At 47.2% G+C, this 19704-nt stretch overlaps 1 protein-coding gene across 1 annotated transcript in view; it reads right to left on the minus strand.

The window, feature by feature from the left end:
- The window catches only part of galnt17 (polypeptide N-acetylgalactosaminyltransferase 17), a 370766-nt gene that overhangs the window by 89891 nt on the left and 261171 nt on the right, over positions 1–19704 (minus strand). The window contains 3 exon segments of the mRNA XM_084329774.1: positions 5751–5865; positions 5868–5947; positions 10573–10747. Coding sequence (XP_084185900.1) covers positions 5751–5865; positions 5868–5947; positions 10573–10747 — 370 coding nt within the window.

Here is a 19704-nt window from a genome sequence, read left to right on the forward strand (position 1 = left end):
TTTGTTTTTTAAGCTGTTAATGTTAATGTGAAAAATGTTCAGTCCATTGGCGTTGGTTATTTCATTGATGTTGGCAGGTTCGAAGTATTGTTCGTTTGTGATCTGTTCCTCTGTGTGGGGCTGGGGGGCTTTGTTGTTGTGGGTGGGAAGGGGGGAGGGGGGGGTCGGGTCCCGCGCCGTGCTGGAACAACAAAGAAGGGGGGAGGGGGGGGTCGGGTCCCGCGCCGTGCTGGAACAACAAAGGACTTGTTCCTGGTTGTTTTCGTTGTTAGCTCTGCTAGCTAGCCGGCTATCGGGCGTCGAGATGTTTAAATCCCGCGTCAAGTTGGTCGTCATGGTTTCGACCCTCGGTTCACCTCCTCTCGTCACTGCCTCACGTGTGCTCGTCTGCTGTGGCGTCATTGGGGGAGCTTCGCCGCCCGCGCTGTGGATGTAGCCACAGGTTGCGTTGTCGATGCTGTTGGTCGCGATGGGAACCTCCATCGCTTCTTGCGTTGCCAGACCAAGTCTTCTAGCCTGAGTTCTGGTCAAAACCGGGCCTGGGTTTAAATGAATGTCTCCCGAAAGTAGCAGAACCAGGATGATCATGGTCCTGCGGTCCAATCTGCCAGTCGGGGGTAAGTTTTTCCGTACAGGGCTCGCTGTTAGTAGCGTGTGTATAGCCGCTGTTCCGACGTCTATGTGTTTCTTTTCCGAGCCATTGAGAAGGTAGAAGTCACTGTGGGTCTCGTTAAATCCGTTTTCACTTCTCTCCACTTCTGTTTGATGTTGCTTCATTGATGAATTGAGGTATAAGTCCGTAATCCATATTAGCAGGAGTAGAAAATGTCCACAAAACCTTGTTGATTTGGTTGTTTGGCGAGAGCTCTCAGTAATGCGACTGCTCATGAATGCGCCGGATGGGGACAAAAAAAAAAGAGATGCTATGGTCGGAGCATTTTAGTAACGTTACATTTTCAACAAGATTGCTGCTATTTAAACACTTGATGGAAACGGGGTAACGTTAACCTTATGTCGACTGTAGTATTGTATGACCTCGACATAACGTTTAAACGTTAACGTTACTCCGTTACCATGCAGTAATTATACAAGTAGCCAGCTAAGCTAACGGAGCTAGCAGTAGCTAACCTTAGCTGGTAGCTGTAACGTTACAACGAATCAGCTGTTGATATTATGCGCCATCAGTAGACAACGTATCATGTATTAAACTAGAGTTAATGGTTTAATGCTTCAGTCACAGTGACGTTGAAAAAGCAGCTGTCACGAACCGCTTTCATTTCTTTATGGAGATCGGCGCTGGCACTGCTCTAACACCGCTTGCAAATAGCATTGGGGCATTTGTAGCTTGTCCTTCGTTGTTTACTTGAAACCCGAAGTACCTCCAAACAGCACTTCTGCTGTTTTCTTTATCCACAAGCACAAGTTGCGGAGGCTCTGCATTTACCATCTTCAGCTAAAATGTTTGTTTACTAACTGAAGAAGACGGCTCTCTGTGACTCTGTGAGGGGGAGGGCTGGACTCGGAGGAGCCGGGGGGCAAGCGCGCTGAGCGTGCTTCGATATTCTTGACAACACTAACACACACACAGACAGCTTCGATCGAGGTAGAAAGAAATATCAGATCAACGCAAGATTTTATATATAGAGTCCTTACCTGGTATCTGATGTAAGCACTAAGGTGGCCGAAGATGGACTCTCAGGTTCAGGCCGACATATCCAAATGTGTCTCTTGTCAGTCTAATGACAAGACGGCCAAGATTTATTTTGCACCTCTACAGCCAGTTCCACTGCCAGACGGCCCGTGGAAGAAGCTAGGCCTCGACATAGTCGGGCCCTTCGAGTCAGCTGCGCCAGCCTGCCGTTAGGCGATCACACTGACGGACTACTATTCTAAGTGGCCAGAGGTAGCCTTTTCTCACAACGCTACAACTACGGATGTAACCAAGTTCCTAAGCTCTGTGTTCGGTCGCCATGGTAACACAGAGAGCATCGTCACAGACAATGGACCTCAATTCACATCAGCAGCCTTCGCCGAGTACCTCAAGGAAAGAGACATTGCTCACAATCGGATTTCAGTTTACTATCCGGCGGCTAATGGTGCTGTCGAACGCTTCCATCGTGTTCTGAGGAGTTGCATTCAGACAGCGATCCAGCAGTCTCAACCGTGGAAAGAGGCTGTGTTGGGTTGTCTGCAAATATACAGAGCCACTCCCCACGCCACCACTGGCGTTTCACCACATGAACTGCTTTATGGTCGTAAAATGCGCACCAAACTGGACGTACTGCCCTTGCAGCCTACTGTGAGTTCACAGGACGACACTGTGAGAGAAACGGTCCAAAACAAGCAAGCCAAAATGAAGCGCTACACAAATGCTAAGCGTGGCGCTCGTGCACCTGTTTTTCGGGAGGGGGAGAGAGTCAGGATTAGAACACCACATCACGTCCCCAAAGCACACCCGAGATACAGTGCACCAATCACAGTGAAAAAGAAGATTGGCAAAAGCACCTTTCTGCTCAGTGATGGAAAGAAATGGAACGCATCCCGTCTGGCTCACACTTCTAACATGCCAGATGAGCATGACTTAGGGATCCGCCCTGCCCTGACAGCGCTCAGCGGGCACACTCCAGCACAGTCGCGGGCAAGAAACAAGCCTAGTTGGCATCAGGACTTTGTTGCACACTGAGTGAGAACTAAGAGTAATATTGGTTGAGCATATATAATTATTATCTTGATAATGATTGAATAACCTGTGCTCCCTTTGTTTAATTATTACCTTGAGTTACACGTTTTATGATACTGACTGTTGGTTCAGTTTACTTAAGAAAGTGAAAAAGCAAAAGTTCTAAATTTGCATAATGCTGAGTAGCAAGTAACATTCTTTCACAGAGAAGGGAGATGTTGTGTCCTCTAACATTACATGTTGAAGCTGTACTCCCAAGAGTCTCCACATGGGGCGTAGTTAATAGAATGCCATGTTATGCCTACAGGAAGTGCAGAAGAAGAGAGTACACAATGCTGTATGATGATACCCTGCTGTACCATGCTGTAACCTAACGTGCTTGACTAAAAGGCTAAAGAGTAACCTGCTTCTTATTACTACACCTCTACCTACATACAAAATACTACGTACGTACAACATAACAGCGACGCTATCTGTGAATGGATTCTTAGCTTTTTAATTTTGAGACCGCAAAGAGTCAGGATTGGAAACAATATGTCTGATGAACTTGTTTTAAGTACTGGTTCTCCACAAGGCTGCATTCTCAGCCCTTTACTGTTCTCTCTCTGCACTCATGACTGTACTGCCTCCTATGATAACAATCTGATAGTAAAGTATGCTGATGATACCACCGTCATTGGGCGTATAAACTCAAATGAAGAGTCATTTTACCCTGGGATACCCTGAATGCTTCCAAAACGAAGGAGCTAGTCATCGATTTTAGACGTAGCAAGGTATCCCATCTCACCATTACCATAAATGGCTCAGAGGTGGAGATGGTGAGCAGTTTTAAATTTCTTGGGGTCACTATTTCAAATGACCTGAGCTGGCACTCCAATACCAGAACCATTGTTTAAAAAGTCCCAGCAATGTCTTTTCTTTCTCAGGAAACTGAAAGAGTTCACAAATAACAGGGTGATTCTACACAACTTCTATCGCTGTGTGATCGAGAGCGTTCTTACTTCCTCCTGTACTATATGGTTTGGTAACATCACAGACCAGGAGAAGAAATTGTGCGTCTCGCACGCAAGACAATCGGGCTTAGCCTGCCAGCTCTAGAAGAGATCTATGGTGCCAGGCTGCTTTCCCGTGCCTCTGGCATTATCAACGACCCCTCAGGTCACCCAGCCGCAGGCCTCTTTGTCCCCCTCCCCTCGGGCAGACGTTACCGCTCCATCACATGCTCTACTGTGAGCTGTGAGCTGTGGTGTTCCACAAGGAAGCATACTAGGACCACTACTCTTCCTAATTTATGCAAATGACATGTCGTCAGCCTGTGACTGCAACTTGTTCCTGTTTGCGGACGACTCAGCCCTGCTGGTCTCTGACAAGAACAAGTTGCAGGTTGAAAAAACCCTCAGCTCGGAACTAGGCAAAATCTGCATATGGCTCGCTGATAACAAACTATCATTACACATGGGCAAAACAGAGTCCATTCTCTTCGGTTCAAATAACAAACTCAGCAAGACGGACGGCTTCTCAGTTACAGTGGGTGACAATATTGTCACAAGGAAAGACGAAATTACCTACCTGGCTAGAGGCAAATCTTTCCTGTGACAAAATGGCATCCAATGTAATAAAAAAAGTCAACCAACGAACTAGATTCTTGTACCGGATCTCCTCTCTGGTAAACAAGAATACCCTGAAGACTCTGGCAGGAGCACTCATTCAAGGGTACTATGACTATGCGTGCACCTCATGGTACCAAAGCACCTCAAAGGCGCTTAAAACAAAATTACAAACATCACAAAACAAACTGGTCAGACTACTACTTGACCTGAACCCCAGAACCCACCTCACCCCTGCCCACTTTGACAACCTAGGATGGCTTAGAGTAGACAACAGAGTACAGCAACTTGCAATGGGCCTGGTCTACAAGATACACTATACGACCGGGGTGCCCATGTACATGTCAAAATACTTCCCAAAGGTCAGTGAATACCACAACCACTACACCTGAGGAAGCTCAACAAATCATGTTAAACCCAGATTCGGCTCAAACAAGGGACTAAACACGTTTCGCAATTATGCCACAACAATGTGGAACGCCCTACCCAAAGCTGTAAAGGAATGTGAATCCCTGCCCACATTCAAAACCGCTCTTAAAGAGCACCTACGGGAGGCTGCAATTCGAAACTGGCCACCGTAAATGCCCAAAACCCCCACCACCTCCTAATAGACAGTCTCCTCCTCACCGCATGTATATATTCCCTCCCCGCCGTATGTATATTTCTCTCCCACCCACCCACCCCCTCCTAATGTACAGTCCCCTCCCCATCATATGTATATACTCTGTCAGGATCTAGGGGTAACAGTACTGTATATTTGAATACCGTTTATGTCACAAATGTATCAGTACTAAATACCTATATGTCCCTATGCCATAAATGTCATGTATGTTGTGTATGTCATAAATGTCTATATGAATTGAAAATGGGGGACCCTGATAGAAACAAGACAAACTCTCTGCATCCCCTTAACAATTGTATGTATTGAGCCGTACTGTATTGTACCCATTCTGCAATCTGTTAAATAAAGTTTTCATTCATTCATTCATTCATTCATTCATTCATTCATTCATTCATTCACCTCTCGGTTTACTAAGAGCTTCTTCCCCAGTGCTGTGCGCAGCCTGAATGACTCCAAAGGCTAGTTTTGTATTTATCCTATTTTGTTTCTGTGTGTTTATTAGTGTTATTAGTCAGGTTTGTGGAATGTGCTGTTTTTGTGTGTCTGTGCATCATGCACTTTGATTACCGGTATATGCACTTTTACTGAAATGTGTGCCTCTATGCACTATGCACTTAACTATGATATGCACTTTTAGGGGATGTTGATATCAATTTTAGCATTTGACCTTTTATACTGTCTGTGTTTTTACATATTTTTCCTGTACTGTCTCTACTCTGCTCCTGTATTGGATTAGTTGTAGACACACATTGTTTGCTCTGTACCTGTATTCCAATGTGGATTTGTCCATACATGGCAAATAAAATCTTTGACTTTGACTTTGAGAAGCAGTGCGTTCTACCTGATGGGTGCAGAGGTCTCTCCTTCATCCCACCACTGCTTGGGGGGGTTGATGTACATGCACCACAGCTCCCAGTTGTAGCCGTGGCCAGAGTTCTCATAGCGCTCCAGCTCAACGTGTCATGCTTGATGTTGTCTATCGACGGCAGGATGATCCTCTTGTGGTCCTCTTTGATTCTCGCCAGCACTGGCTCGGCCCTGGCACACACACACACACACACACACACACACACACACACACACACACACACACACACACACACACACACACACACACACACACACACAACACACACAACACACACACACACACACACACACACACACACACACACACACACACACACACACACACACACACACACACACACACACACACACACACACACACACACACACACACACACACACACACACACACACACACACATACTAGTATTAATATACTTTTGAGGACCTCTACTTACTACACTCATTTCCCAGCAGCTACCCCTGACCTTCACTGATACACAACTGACCTGACCCCTAATATTAAAGGTATCCTACAGGATTTCTTCTTGTAAACAAATTTGTTTATATTCACATTTCCACCCAAGAGGTTACATCTCATTCATGTACAGTATAAAGTCCAATGAGCCACCCCCCAACTCTCTATGGACACATGGTTAAAAAGCTATGGCAGATCAAAGAACAGCCAATGGACCCTTTTAACAGTTGTGTAACAGCAGTGTAGCTAATAATGTTGGTGTGCCTAGTGAGCAGCATTGAGAGGAGTTATTAGTGTTGTCAACTTAATAATGTTAATAGTGTTGTCAACTTAATAATGTTATTAGTTAATAGTGTTGTCAACGCTTAATATGTTATTTGTGTTGTCAACTTAATAATGTTATTTGTTAATAGTGTTGTCAACGCTTAATAATGTTATTAGTGTTCAATCTCAACTTAATAATGTTATTAGTTAATATTGTTGTCAATGCTTAATAATGTTATTAGTTAATAGTAGGGATGTCTGATATTATCGGCCTACCGATATTGGCATTACAATGTGATATCAGAAATTATCGGTATCGGTTTTCAAAATATTTAAATTTTTAAAAAAAAATTACATTTATTTATTTTGTTTGTTTTGTTTATTGTTATTTGCACTTACAAACATACATTCTGGAATAAAATAAGTAAAAGAAGAACAGTTAAAATGTGCAGGAAAGGTAAAAAAAACCCAAGGGCTTATAAGCGACCTCCCCTCTTAAACCTATATAGGATAACTACAACAACAAACCCCCCCCCCCCCCCCACATTATGCACAAACACATACGCATATCCCTCTCTCATACACACAGATACATACAATACAGCATTATACAACTATTATAATGTTGGGGGAAAAAATGTAAAAGACTTTACACAATACACATGATACTATAGACTACAGGATCTGTAGTTCTTTTTTAAGCTTACTTTTAAATATATTTAAAGTGGAACATGTTTCTATTAGATTTTGTATATCATTCCACATCACTGCACCTTGATAAACAAATGAGAATTTGGCAACAGAGGTCCTACAGAAAGGAATGCGTAAGTCTTTATTTCTTCTTGTGAGATGTGCATGATAATGAGAATTAAACTGAAAGTAAGTTTGAAAAAAATTAGGCAAAGATAAAGGAAGACCAATTACTTTGTACATAAGAACCCCTGTTTGATACTTGTTGACCTCATAAGTAGTTGCAGTTGTTTAAATAATGGTTTGGTTGGGGCTAAATAAGAAGAGTTGGTTGCAATTCTTACAAAGGATTTCTGAGCTATGGATTGTTTGTAAGTAAGATGGGTAAGTGCTGGCCCAAATTATATTGCAGTAAGAGATGTGAGGATAAATTAAACTGTAATACAAAGTTAGTAATGTGCTCTTTTTTAATGCCCAACGATTTTGAAACCTTCTTGCAAACAATTTCACATTTACATTTATTTAACCTTTATTTACCCAGGCAAGCAAGTAAGAACAAATTCTTATTCTTTATTGTCAAAAGTATGCATAATGTTGTGTTAATTCCACAACAAGAGATATGTAATGTTAATTACCTGAAATGATTCGATTTTTGGGGGGGGGGGGGGGGGGGGGGGGGGGGGGACCCTGCATATATCGGTATCGGTTGATATCGGTTGATATCGGTATCGGAAATTAAGAGTTGGACAATATCGGTATATCGGATATCGGTAAAAAAGCCAATATCGAACATCCCTAGTTAATAGTGTTGTCAATGATTAATAATGTTATTAGTTAATAGTGTTGTCAATGCTTAATACTGTTAATAGTGTTGTCAACGCTTAATAATGTTATTAATTAATAGTGTTGTCAACGCTTAATAATGTTATTAGTTAATAGTGTTGTCAACGCTTAATAATGTTATTAGTTAATAGTGTTGTCAACGCTTAACTCTTTCTGCGCCAAACACAAAAATTATCGTGTTTCAAATCCAATCGCTGAGCGCTGAGTTTTCTTGTTTTTAGATCCTTTTAAATATTTTCCGATTTCCCCATTCTAAACACTCGTGCAGACCTGCCTGTGTCTCCCTGGCACCGCTGCCTACGTTATAATTGCAATCGATTAAATCAACTTATAATTTGATATAATTGCAATTATAATTAAATCAAACGATCGAATCCTGACAGGTGGCACTACCTTTTGAACTGGGTCTCTCAGTTGTCTTTCAGTGCCTTGGTACCTCCGGCTGCAGGAATCCCCTCCCCCTCAAAGTGAATCAGCACACAGCTATCTGTCGCATGGTTTGTCCATGTTGGGACTATAAATATTGGCTGTCAAATGAGCCATACTATTGTCTCCATAGCTATAATATAGAATATAGGATGGGTCCGCAAACATCGTGAAAATGGTCAATAACGCTGGCGCCAGGGAGTAAAGATGGGAAAACAGCGTGGCAGTCAATGAGTTAATATTGTCAATAGTGTTGTCAACGCTTAACACTTTAACTGCCGAAGGTTAAATTCATGATATACCATCCCTTGCCAGCTCTATTTGTCTATGGAGAAGTTCCCCTTCTTTGCAGGGCTATAACTTTTTAAATTCTATTGCTAGATTGCCATTATTAGGGCCCATTCAATGTCCTATATGTATTGTTCAGGGTGTATGAACGTTAAACTTTTTCATTCACATATTCATACTAAAATATGATCTAAAGTATAAGTATGTTTTCATCTCTTTCTGCAGCTTTCTCCAGAACGTGATTTATAGCCCCAAATGTATTATATTGATGATCAAATACAGTTTGGTAGCGATCGGTGCCAGATGAAACATTTCAAATGGACATGCTTCTAGAAGTTTCTACGTATCATCTGATGATGACCGGATGGGCGGGGGATCGTTTATAATTCCGTGGGCAACGTTATACCATTCATCTAATGTGGGTCAAATGTTCATCATAGCAGTTAGTGTCGAACACGGTAATACTACACGCTAAAACTCACCCCAGTCTCCGCGGGCCATTGGGCGATCAGCGTGGGGTAGACAGTTTTCCATTATGGGATGTCGAAATACCCGGTCCATTTCCAGGTTGTATAATAGTATATACGTCCAAATAATGTTGTTTATTGAGTTAGGGCGAGCGATCTATTATCGAGTGTTTCAAGATGGAGTCGCGGGAGCTATAGAGAGTGGCCGGAAGTAATATGGGTGATCACCACTTCATCCACATGACTTCCTGTTTGGCGCTTCTGCCGATCGGCCACCAGATGGCGCTCTTGAACCGCTAGAGGATTGAGAGGAGCTCAGAACTGTGTGTGAAGGCTGCAGAGGGGAAATATGTTTCCGATCACAGATTTTTGAAATATTGATATCAAAGACGAGTTACGGCATCCTAGGCAACTTGAGCATGGCTAGGAAAGACGCCTAAACACGTTTTCGGCACTTAAAGTGATAATGTTTTTAGTGGTGTCAACACTTATCACTGTTATTAGTGTTGTCAACGCTTAATGGACCACACCAGTCTTGTTGACATAATAATAACTTGGATTTATATAGCGCCTTTCAAGAAATCCAAGGACGCTTTACAAGGCAACAAAAAGAAATATGGACATATGGAATAAACTAAATTAATAATAATAAAAAACAAGGAGTCCAAGGATGTGGCAGAGCGGATCTCAGCGGGGAGAGAGTTCCAGAGGGTGGGGGCCGCCATGCTGAAGGCTCTGTCTCCAAATGTTTATAGGCGGTGTGGGGGATGGAAAGCAGATCCATGTCTGAGGATCACAGCCTCCGGGAGGGGGTGTAGGGGTGGAGGAGTAGTTACTGGGGGGCAAGGGCATTTTCTGCCAATTCAAAAGTCTTAAACACCATATAAACCCATGACAGTCACCACATCTGACCATGCCATGCTATCTAAGGTTTTACTTTCCTGAAATGTTTGAAATGTTTTCTCCTGAAAGGTTGGTCTATTGTGCCTAAATACGGTGTCTAAAAAGGAAGCTTCCTCAAATACTGTATTATAATACAGTGGAAAAACCTTTCAGAAAACAAATTACACATAATATCTTGGCATGGCATTTTAGTCAAATGTGGTGACTTCCGTGGGTTTATCTGGTGTTAGACATTTTCAGATACAATGGAAGCCTATGGCAGTGGTGAACCGGCATAAAATAACCAAACTGTTCAATAACGGTAAAACATTAGGAAAAAAGACCCAGGGCATTCGCCCAGTGAGTAATCCAGGCATGGTGGCAGGTGCATTTTATAAGTCATCAAAGTGCACAAACAAACGGATTAAAAACCTATTTTCCCGTCGCTTGCCAATGGAGGGACACAATTGACTCACCATGACGGCGTGAACTCGACGTGGGCATCAAAGAATCCCGTCACCTCTGCGCCGGCCACCTTCCAGCCCTCGATGCGGGCGCGGATCAGCCCCTCTCTCTTCTGGTTCCTCACAATCTTCACCAGGCCAGGGTAGCGCTTGTTCACATACTCCTCCAGCGGCCCTTTGAGCTGCTCTGGGGGAGCAACACCAGGACAAGTGTAATATTATGTTGTATATATTACAACTACAACTCCTTATGCAGCTGCGACCACTGATACATACATACTGTACAATGTAAAATGTCATGTTTCTCTGTTCTAAATACATATTCTCTGTACAGCCTTGACTAGTTAATATAGTTAACGTTAGGTTATGACTATAACCAAGTTCTGTTAATTAGGGGTGACGCTTGGCATCACTCTGCACTCTCTCGCGTACGTGCACGCGCACTGAATAAATTCCACAAATGTACCTTTAATACCAGTATTAGTCTGACCACACCCCTCATCAGCTTACCTTCATAAGCAGGTGTGTGGTCACCTGCTCTCCTCCTTCCCAAGCTTTCACCACAAGGTGAGGTCAAGGGCTGCAGCAGCCGTCGGATGCCAAGCGTCACCCCTAATTAACAGAACTTGGTTATAGTCATAACCTAACGTTCTGTATCATTAGGGGCTCTGCTTGGCATCACTCTGCACAAAGGGAGGCCAAGCGGAGCCACTGGCCGACAAATACACCCCGCTGAAGGCCCCCCACAACCAACAGAACAGGGAGGGCCGAGCCCCCCGACCCCCCCTAATGGAGGGCACCCCCTCTATTAGAGGTTTACTGGGAGGGCGACGGACCTGACCGTGCGAAGAGGCACTCAAGCAACTCAACGCACAGGGTGAGCAGCCGTGGCTTGACCCCACGACTACACACACGCACAACCCGCATGCCACCCGGGAACGAACGGAGGGAAACAACCCCGTTACTGCCCCCAGAATCACGGGATCAAGGGCAAACCCAACCCCGTGGCAAGGCCGTAGCAGCGGAGCGCGAAGGAAGACCCAGACCCACCAAAAGGACTGGACTCCCTGGAATGGGGGCCCGGAGAAGTCCATGATGCCAGCATCAAGACCCCACCAGGTGGGCACTTAGTGACCCCGCCCCCCACATCGCCAGCGTATTCAGACAAAGGCCCCTCAGCCGAGCGGGCCCTGTCCTCCCCAACAGTACACCGTCTGGCACACTGGCCCTGCAACAGGCAGACAGCATGGCCGTAAACACACAAGAGTTAACCAACGGAAGCAGGCAGTGCACCGGGAAAAAAGACCAGGCAACAGGCTGTTAACCCTAGCCTGGAGACTGCGGACGAGACAGGCGCCAGAAAGGACAGCTGAACACATCCGCCCCGGCGGAAGGTGCGTATGCTGGCGTTGTCGCATATCCAAGCCTCCACAGAGAAGGCTGACACGATTGGCAGACGTCATGAACGTGCAGGGGCACCCTCAACCGGTGAACCCGGGAGTTGACACTGCAGCAACACACCAGAGAACCAACCACCCAGGCGTTACCCTATGCAATGGTTGGTCCCATAACCCCTCAGGAAAAAAAAACCCAAAACACACCTGCGGCACTGCCGCAGCCCGTGTTCCAGTTTCCAACAGGGTTATCCCGGGCCTACGGGTCAACGAAACATTACCCCGGACCGGGCCCGGTGATACGGGGAGCACAGGGTCCCCCGAGGAGGCCAAAACCACCCCAACAGGCCCCTCTTCGCCATGCGTAAGAGAAGAGCGTAAAAAAAATGGAAGACCAGCCCCAGCACCCCGCACTCGGTATTCCCAGGAGGTCACCCAACCAAGTACCAACCAAGACCAACCTGCATGGCGGCCGAGATCCGACGAGATCGGGCGCGTACAGGTTGGCACGGCCGTAAGCCATTACGATAGTGTAGAATACAATGTACCCAACAAGGGTTCCATAACGCTCAACCCTGTGACACCCGGACCGACCTAGCATTTTTTCCCCCTGAAAAAAAAGCCCAAGTCCCTCAGGGTACCAGAACAGCAGATCTGCATCCCCGGCGGACAACGGGTGTAACTGATCTGGACCAGCGCGACCAGAACCAGTCCCGTGCCCTAACCACGCCGACCTGCCAACCCCAGGAGAAGGGGCAGATATGCGTGTTGATCCTAAAACATAAAAAGAAGGCGCCACCCAGACGTTTCGGTACGAACCGCGCCCGGCGGCCCACCCCCAGGGTGTGAGACCCTTCCCCATATGTTCAGATCCATTCCGTTATCATCCCCTGATATGAACGGGAACCCATCGACAACCACACAGGGTGTCGGAAGAGGAAAAAACCCCCATCCCAATTGCTTCATAAAAACGCTGTTTTAACCCCAAGCAATCAAGGCGCGCCAGTCAGCCAATGTCCAACAGAACATCCTGAGCTAGCACTATGTGTACGTTTTGACATACCCACATCAACAATAGGCTATTTAGACCATCTTATTGAATCCCCAAGACGCCCAGGGGAACGACAAGAGGGGCGAGATGCAATCATCTCCATGAATGAATGAATGAATGAAAACTTTACCCAACAGATTGCAGAAAGGGTACAACCCAGTACGGCGCAATACACACAATTGGTTAAGGGGAGGCAGACCTGAGAAAGACGTTAGTCTTGTTTCCATCAGGGACCCTCATTTCCAATCCATATAGACACATCCAACTCTTTATAATAATAAAGAAAAAGCATCACCCGTATGAACCAACTGCACAGCTGGGAGTAAAAAACCTGTTTTCACATGATTTTAATCCAGTCACTCTTTTTAATCAGAGTGTAAGACCAGACCCTCCCAGAAACACCTTCCCACATGAGTTTATAGTCATGAAAAAGATATGCCAACTGTGAGTCATGTGACCAACTGACTCAAGTTTACACATAAATCGGGCGCAGCAGAACTGTGAGCCCTACGCCCTAACTCGACACCTTTAAGACACCGTAACTCATGGAAGGCGTCGCCATAGCAACACCGCTACAACGGGCGGGGAATCCTGCCGGCTCCTGTCTTGTAATAGGAGTTGGCAGAATAACTCTCCCCCCCCCCCCTGCCAAGACGTCCCACCGGCTCGGCCCTGACTGGCTCAGCAGAAGAGATCAAAAATCCCCTAAACCAATCAAGTGGGAAAGGAGGGGTTTATTCGACACCCCCTCACGAAAACACACTTCGTTCCCTACACACAGAAAAACAACCGTAGCCATTTTGAAAACCTCCGGTAGAATGCAATGCATAGCATAAGCTAATACAATGCCCGCTACCCACAAAAGTGAACAGGATTTACAACAAAACACAAGTTGCATGTGTGTTAATCCTACACCCGTTGACTATGTCGTACATAGCAAAAAACGCTGACCGAGAGTAACGGCTAGGCCGTGGAATGTGCGTGTACGAGTATTACTGCAACTAAACAACACAGCATTGTGAGACACATATACTTAGTTCAAGCAATGGAATAACACCAGTTTCTACCTGCATGTGGAGCATCAAGCTAATAGAACCTATTACTGAGTGTATGTTGCAGACCTTGCTTAACCTCGTAACACAACACGACTCATCTCACAAAGTAAAAGTGCAGATTCATATATACACAACCCCACCATATGAATTGTTGAAGAAACACACAGTTCGTTCGGCCAAAACACAGTCCCCCTTATGTCGGGGAACTTCTTTATTTATAATGTTTTTTAAGGCACAAAATCATAGAGGGGCCGGGGAGGGTGTAAAAGAGAGGGGATACAGAGGGGAAAAGTCACTCAGCGGCGTCTGCCACCTCGCGCCGCTCGAGTCTTGCCACCCCGAGGAGCCCCGAAGGGACGGTAGGTTACTGTCTGCTGGACACGACGTTCCCGTCTCCTCCGGTCGTGGATGGGCCGGCGGTGGCAGAAGCGCCGTCTCTTCCCCTGGCCCTCTTGGAAGGGCCAGCAGCGGCGGCGGAGGCAGTGGTAGCAGCGACGGAGACAGCTCGACGTCGCGGAAGCCTTCTGACTCCACCGGCAAAGACGGGAGGCGGAAAATGGGGTTGGAGGATGGATCTCTCCTCTGCCATCTCTCTGCATGTCGAGGTCATCAACCGCAGGGCCTTCCCGAACAGACCAGCGTCGGAGAGGGCGGCCGTCAGAAGAGGAGCTCTCTTCTTCTCTGGCACACGGGCCTGCTCCAGCCAAAGATGACGCTGGCCCAGGGTGGCCAGGGTGCGCACTTTCCCCATGGCTATGGCCAGCACCTGGGAAAGGTGCAGGACAGCTCCCGCAGCCTGGGTGATCTGATCGCATTTTACCTCGTTCAGATCCGTGCCGCCCGTCATGATCCCCGATACAAATCTAGCCAGGTGGGCGATGTTAGACGCCGCAGCCAGCGATTGTGTACCAGCGATGAATGACTGGTCACCCCAATAAGCCAATCGCCTAGCCGATTTCCCCTGGAGGACCGGCTTGCATAGGGGTTCCCACACCATATCCGGACAGAGGAGAGCGGCCATCGGACTGTCAAGCCGAGGCACGCCCTCCCCCATACCTTTGACTAACCCCGACACCCGCGTAACTGGTACGTAGGTGGGAGTTAGTCCCATGATGTTGGACACCGCCTGACCCCGACGAACATAGGCCCCCATCGAGGGGAAAAATGGGTAGACAGCGTCCACCCCTCTCACTGGGGAACACTGCCAGGGATGACCTATGAGATCATCAGGGACAGGTGCAGGCAATGGCAGCGGCAGCGGCACGCCGTTTGCGACGGCGGCTACCGCCATGAGCTCGGGAAACAAAGCCCGCAGTTCCCCCTGCGGACTTTCCTCCACCGACCCCGCATCCCTCACATGCAGCAGGCTGCGACTGGTTAAGGAGCCACAGTCTGATGTGGCCGACAGTAGGGCATCCTGCTGATGAGGCCAAGGTGGTTCCTCGACATCCTCGAACAGGGAGCCCCATGGAGCCATTTCCCCCCCCTCCGGGGTCTCCTGAGGAGGGATACTCTCCTCCACGGGACCATCATACAAGAATCCGTCCGCCTCTTCCATGAAGTCCTCAGTTTCCATCGGAAATCCAGAGCCGGACGCATCCTCGCTGGTCTCCAGCAGTTCCCCAAACCCAGGCCGTTCGCGTCTGCACGCTACCATCTTGCGACGTGAACGGGCAGACGCGAAAAGTTTGCGTCGCAAATCCTCTGGCTCCAAGACAACCCCCCGTTCACCAACGGGCGATTCCCCGGAACCAGAAGAACCAGAGTCGAGATCAGGCCATCGCCGGAGCGACGGCACCTACTCCTCGGCTCTTCGGAGAGGCAAACTATCCATCGGCTGTCTCCTGGGCTGGGTCGGCAACCACGAAAGTGGCAACAGCCCAGCACCAAGATGCACGAAGGAGGCGGGAATGGAGAACCGCTGGTGAAGAGTAGGTCTAGCGGGTCTACTCTCCGCGGAATACATTATGACCCAAACTTTTTCTTTACAACAGATGTGAGAGAAGAAAAAATTAAGCACAATGTAAACTCGTCACAACTCTTTTCAACTAACAACACGTCAAGTGGGGTACTACCAGGCACTTCCTTGTGGTGAAAGCGAGAAGGAGGAGAGCAGGTGACCACACACCTGCTTATGAAGGTAAGCTGATGAGGGGTGTGGTCAGACTAATACTGGTATTAAAGGTACATTTGTGGAATTTATTCAGTGCGCGTGCACGTACGCGAGAGAGTGCAGAGTGATGCCAAGCAGAGCCCCTAATGATACAGAACTAGTATTGTTTTCTCAGACATTAGGGCGACAGCTTGACTTAGATATGACATGTCCAAGAAAATCACATCTTGTTCTTTTCTTGTTGTCTTCATATCAGTCTTGTGTCAGACACGACAAAACCCCTAAATCCATCTTTATTTTCATTTGTCATTCCAAGCTGGAGTATTTAATTGTAATGTAAGTCTGACCAGAGCTCTTTCCCACTTTCTGGTCAGACGCTTGTGTTACACTTGTCTCTGATTGTAAACTGAGCATACTTTCTGTTGCCACAGAAAATAAACTACTATCTGAATTTCTACAGTTTCACTGTTTGGCTCATTTAAAATATTCCATGACAATAGCTACAAACTAGTACTACATTTACATTTAGTAATTTAGCTGACGCTTTTATCCAAATCGACTTACAAGTTCTGTCCAACAAGTCAGCAGGAAGGGTACAACTCTTGCACCTAAGTAACATTGTTCGTCGAACTTGAGTGCCCACAGACTTGAGTGTGTATTAGCATAGTAGGTAGTAATATAGATAGATATAGGTAGATTCCCTAGTAGCAGAGTGCATTGTAAAGGATAGGCAAAAATAAGCATGTGCTTCAGCCTATTCCTTTTTCCTTGCTTTGAATGTGTACATTTGTGATTATTAATTTTTATTTTTGTAGGTCCACACAAGTGTGTTTTTGATTTGTTGTAAACAAAGACAGAAAATAAATTATGCATTCATTCATTCATGACCCCCCCCTGGCATTCGAGTCATCAAAGAGAAGCCAGCTATTCAGGACAAGTCTTCACAACGTTTGCCCATGCTACTATTCTATTCAGCTCCCTATGCAGCTGCTACCACTGATATACTGTATACATACTAGTATTAAAGTGGCTCAGGAGGTAGTCAGGTAATCTGAAGGTTCCCGGTTCAATTCCGGCTCCTCCCTCCGGCAGCGTGTCAAAGTGTCTTCGACACGACACTTAACCCTAATGCTACTGATGAGCAGGTCGGCATCTTGCATGGTTGCCTCAGTGTGTGAATGTGTGGGTGAATTGTTGTTGTTTATTGTTTAAAAGGATCTCCATTAGCTGCCACCTAAGTGGTGAGCTAGTCTTCCTGGGGTCCACACAGAAAGACAACACAAAACACAAAACAAAACAATACATGAGATACATATGACAATAACAATTGACTTAATTAACAATGATAATCTAAAAACAGTAAAACATTGTAGACATCATTATAAACATCAGAATATTTTGCTCACATATTTAAGTAGTACATTCTCAGGTGGTATTTGAAAGACACTTTGCTATTCAATTTACTTATGTTCAGTGGGCAGTTATTCCAATGATTGATGGCACGATAAACAACCATCCTCTTTAAAGCATTTGATTTTGGACGTGGTAACATAATCTGTCCATCATCGGCTGACCTAGTAAAATAAGAATGAACATGACTATAAGAAAACAGGTTGAGACGAAAAGACAGTGTTCCTGAAAAATTTAACCATGTTGAAAACCAGCCTATTCTCTACCGTTAACGATAGGTTATGTATATAACCTAGTTATATTAGTATTGGCTGAGCGTCCCGCTCTGAGCCTTATGAGATACCCCTTATCTCCTATGGTACCTATTGTACCCCAACGAACAACTAAATGCACCCACACCTGATGGGGCCCCCGCCCCTATGGAGGCGTAGCCTATATAACCATGACTCTGGTCACCAAACACTCTTCCTCGCCAAATCTCGTTCCAGGAAAAGATCCCTTAAGAGGGAACTCAGGGCTGCGCAGAGCGGGACGCTCAGCCAATACTAATATAACTAATCGTTATATATCGTATTTGGCTTATCGCGTCCCGCTCTGAGCCTTATGAGATATGGGTTAGAGTGGACACGAGACCCGACAGATGTACACCCTGAGGACCCGTAAGCCCACATCAAGGGGTGCGGGGAGCCCTGTCACCCCATCCTTCCTAATGAAGGGGGGGCGCAGTCAACTCCACCTGAATGCGAACAAGAGGGAACTAGAACCCCTTGAACACACCGCACAGGCGGAACCACGTGTGACTCAACACACTGTGGCCCATACCCATACACTCCTGCTACCCTTCCAAAGGACGGGAAGCAGGAAGGCCACAGACCCCAGAACCGCCTGGGAGACAGAACCCCCGGTCATGTCCATGAGGTAAAACCTTACAAAGGGGCCCGGGGAGGACCATGAAGCTGCAGCACAGATGTCCTCCACCGAGGCCCCACCCAGGAGAGCGGCAGAGGCAGCCACCCCACGATTGGAGTGCGCCCTGACACCCCCAGGGGGATCCTGCCCAGCCAACGTGTAGCAGAGGGCAATGCCCTCGCACAACCAATGGGACAGGCGCTGTTCGATAGTGCCTTACCGGCATGAGAACCACCGTGACAGACAAAAAGCTGAACGGTGACCCCGAGGTCCTGAGTACGGCTGAGGCAATTCCCAAAGCACGGACCGGACATGACAGGTGAAGGCCCGCATCTAACTCACCACCGTGAGGAGGCGGATGAAACGCCTGAACCACAATATCCCTGGAGCGGAAGAACTCCGGATATTTACAGGCATGAAGGCAGGATTAGGCCGCAGAGTGGCACCGCAATCGGAACGAAAGACAGGCACTCTGGGCGTACCGAGAGAGCACAAAGCACACCCACGCGTCAGCGGAGGTGACGGCCAGCAAGAACGCGGTCTTGAACGACAGCTGTTCCAACGGCGCCTGCTCGAGCGGCTCAAACGGGGACAAGGACAACCGACCGAGGACCAGTTGAAGATCCCAAGTCGGAGCCCAGGAGCGTTGCACCGGTTTAACGCGTCGAGCGCCAAGCAGGAAACGCTTCACAAGAGGGTGGCTGAACAAGACATCCCCTCAAACCCCTCATGATAGGAGGATATAGCTGCTGCATATACCCTCACCGTCGAAGCCGACAGTCTATCAAGGAGAGACTGGAGGTAACTAAGGACAGCATCCAGGGGGCAGGAGACTGAGTCCCGGCCCCCCGCCTTACACCACACTTGGAACATACGTCATCTGCCAGCGTAAGCGCGACAGTGGAGGGAGCATGCGCATTCCGGATGGTAACACCATCAGGATCAAGAACCTGCGCCCCTCAACGTACCCGTCCCAACAACTGACCTAACAGATGTATGGGGAAGAATCCCTGGCGGCACGGCATCGGTCCCAGACCTGCCTGGCTATGTCCAGACGTAATCCTCACCCGTCAGGATGAGGACCGCCCCGCGACAGTACACCTGCACCCACATTCTCCCTGCCGGGGATGTGGGGAGCCCTCAGGCCGCGCAGATGGAGGACGCCCATAGCCAGCCGCCCGCCGCCTGGTGCAGACAGGGGGAGCGTACTCC

The sequence above is a fragment of the Notolepis coatsorum genome (genome assembly GCF_963971535.1).
Source record: "Notolepis coatsorum genome assembly, chromosome: 1".
Classification (NCBI taxonomy): Eukaryota; Metazoa; Chordata; class Actinopteri; order Aulopiformes; family Paralepididae; genus Notolepis; species Notolepis coatsorum.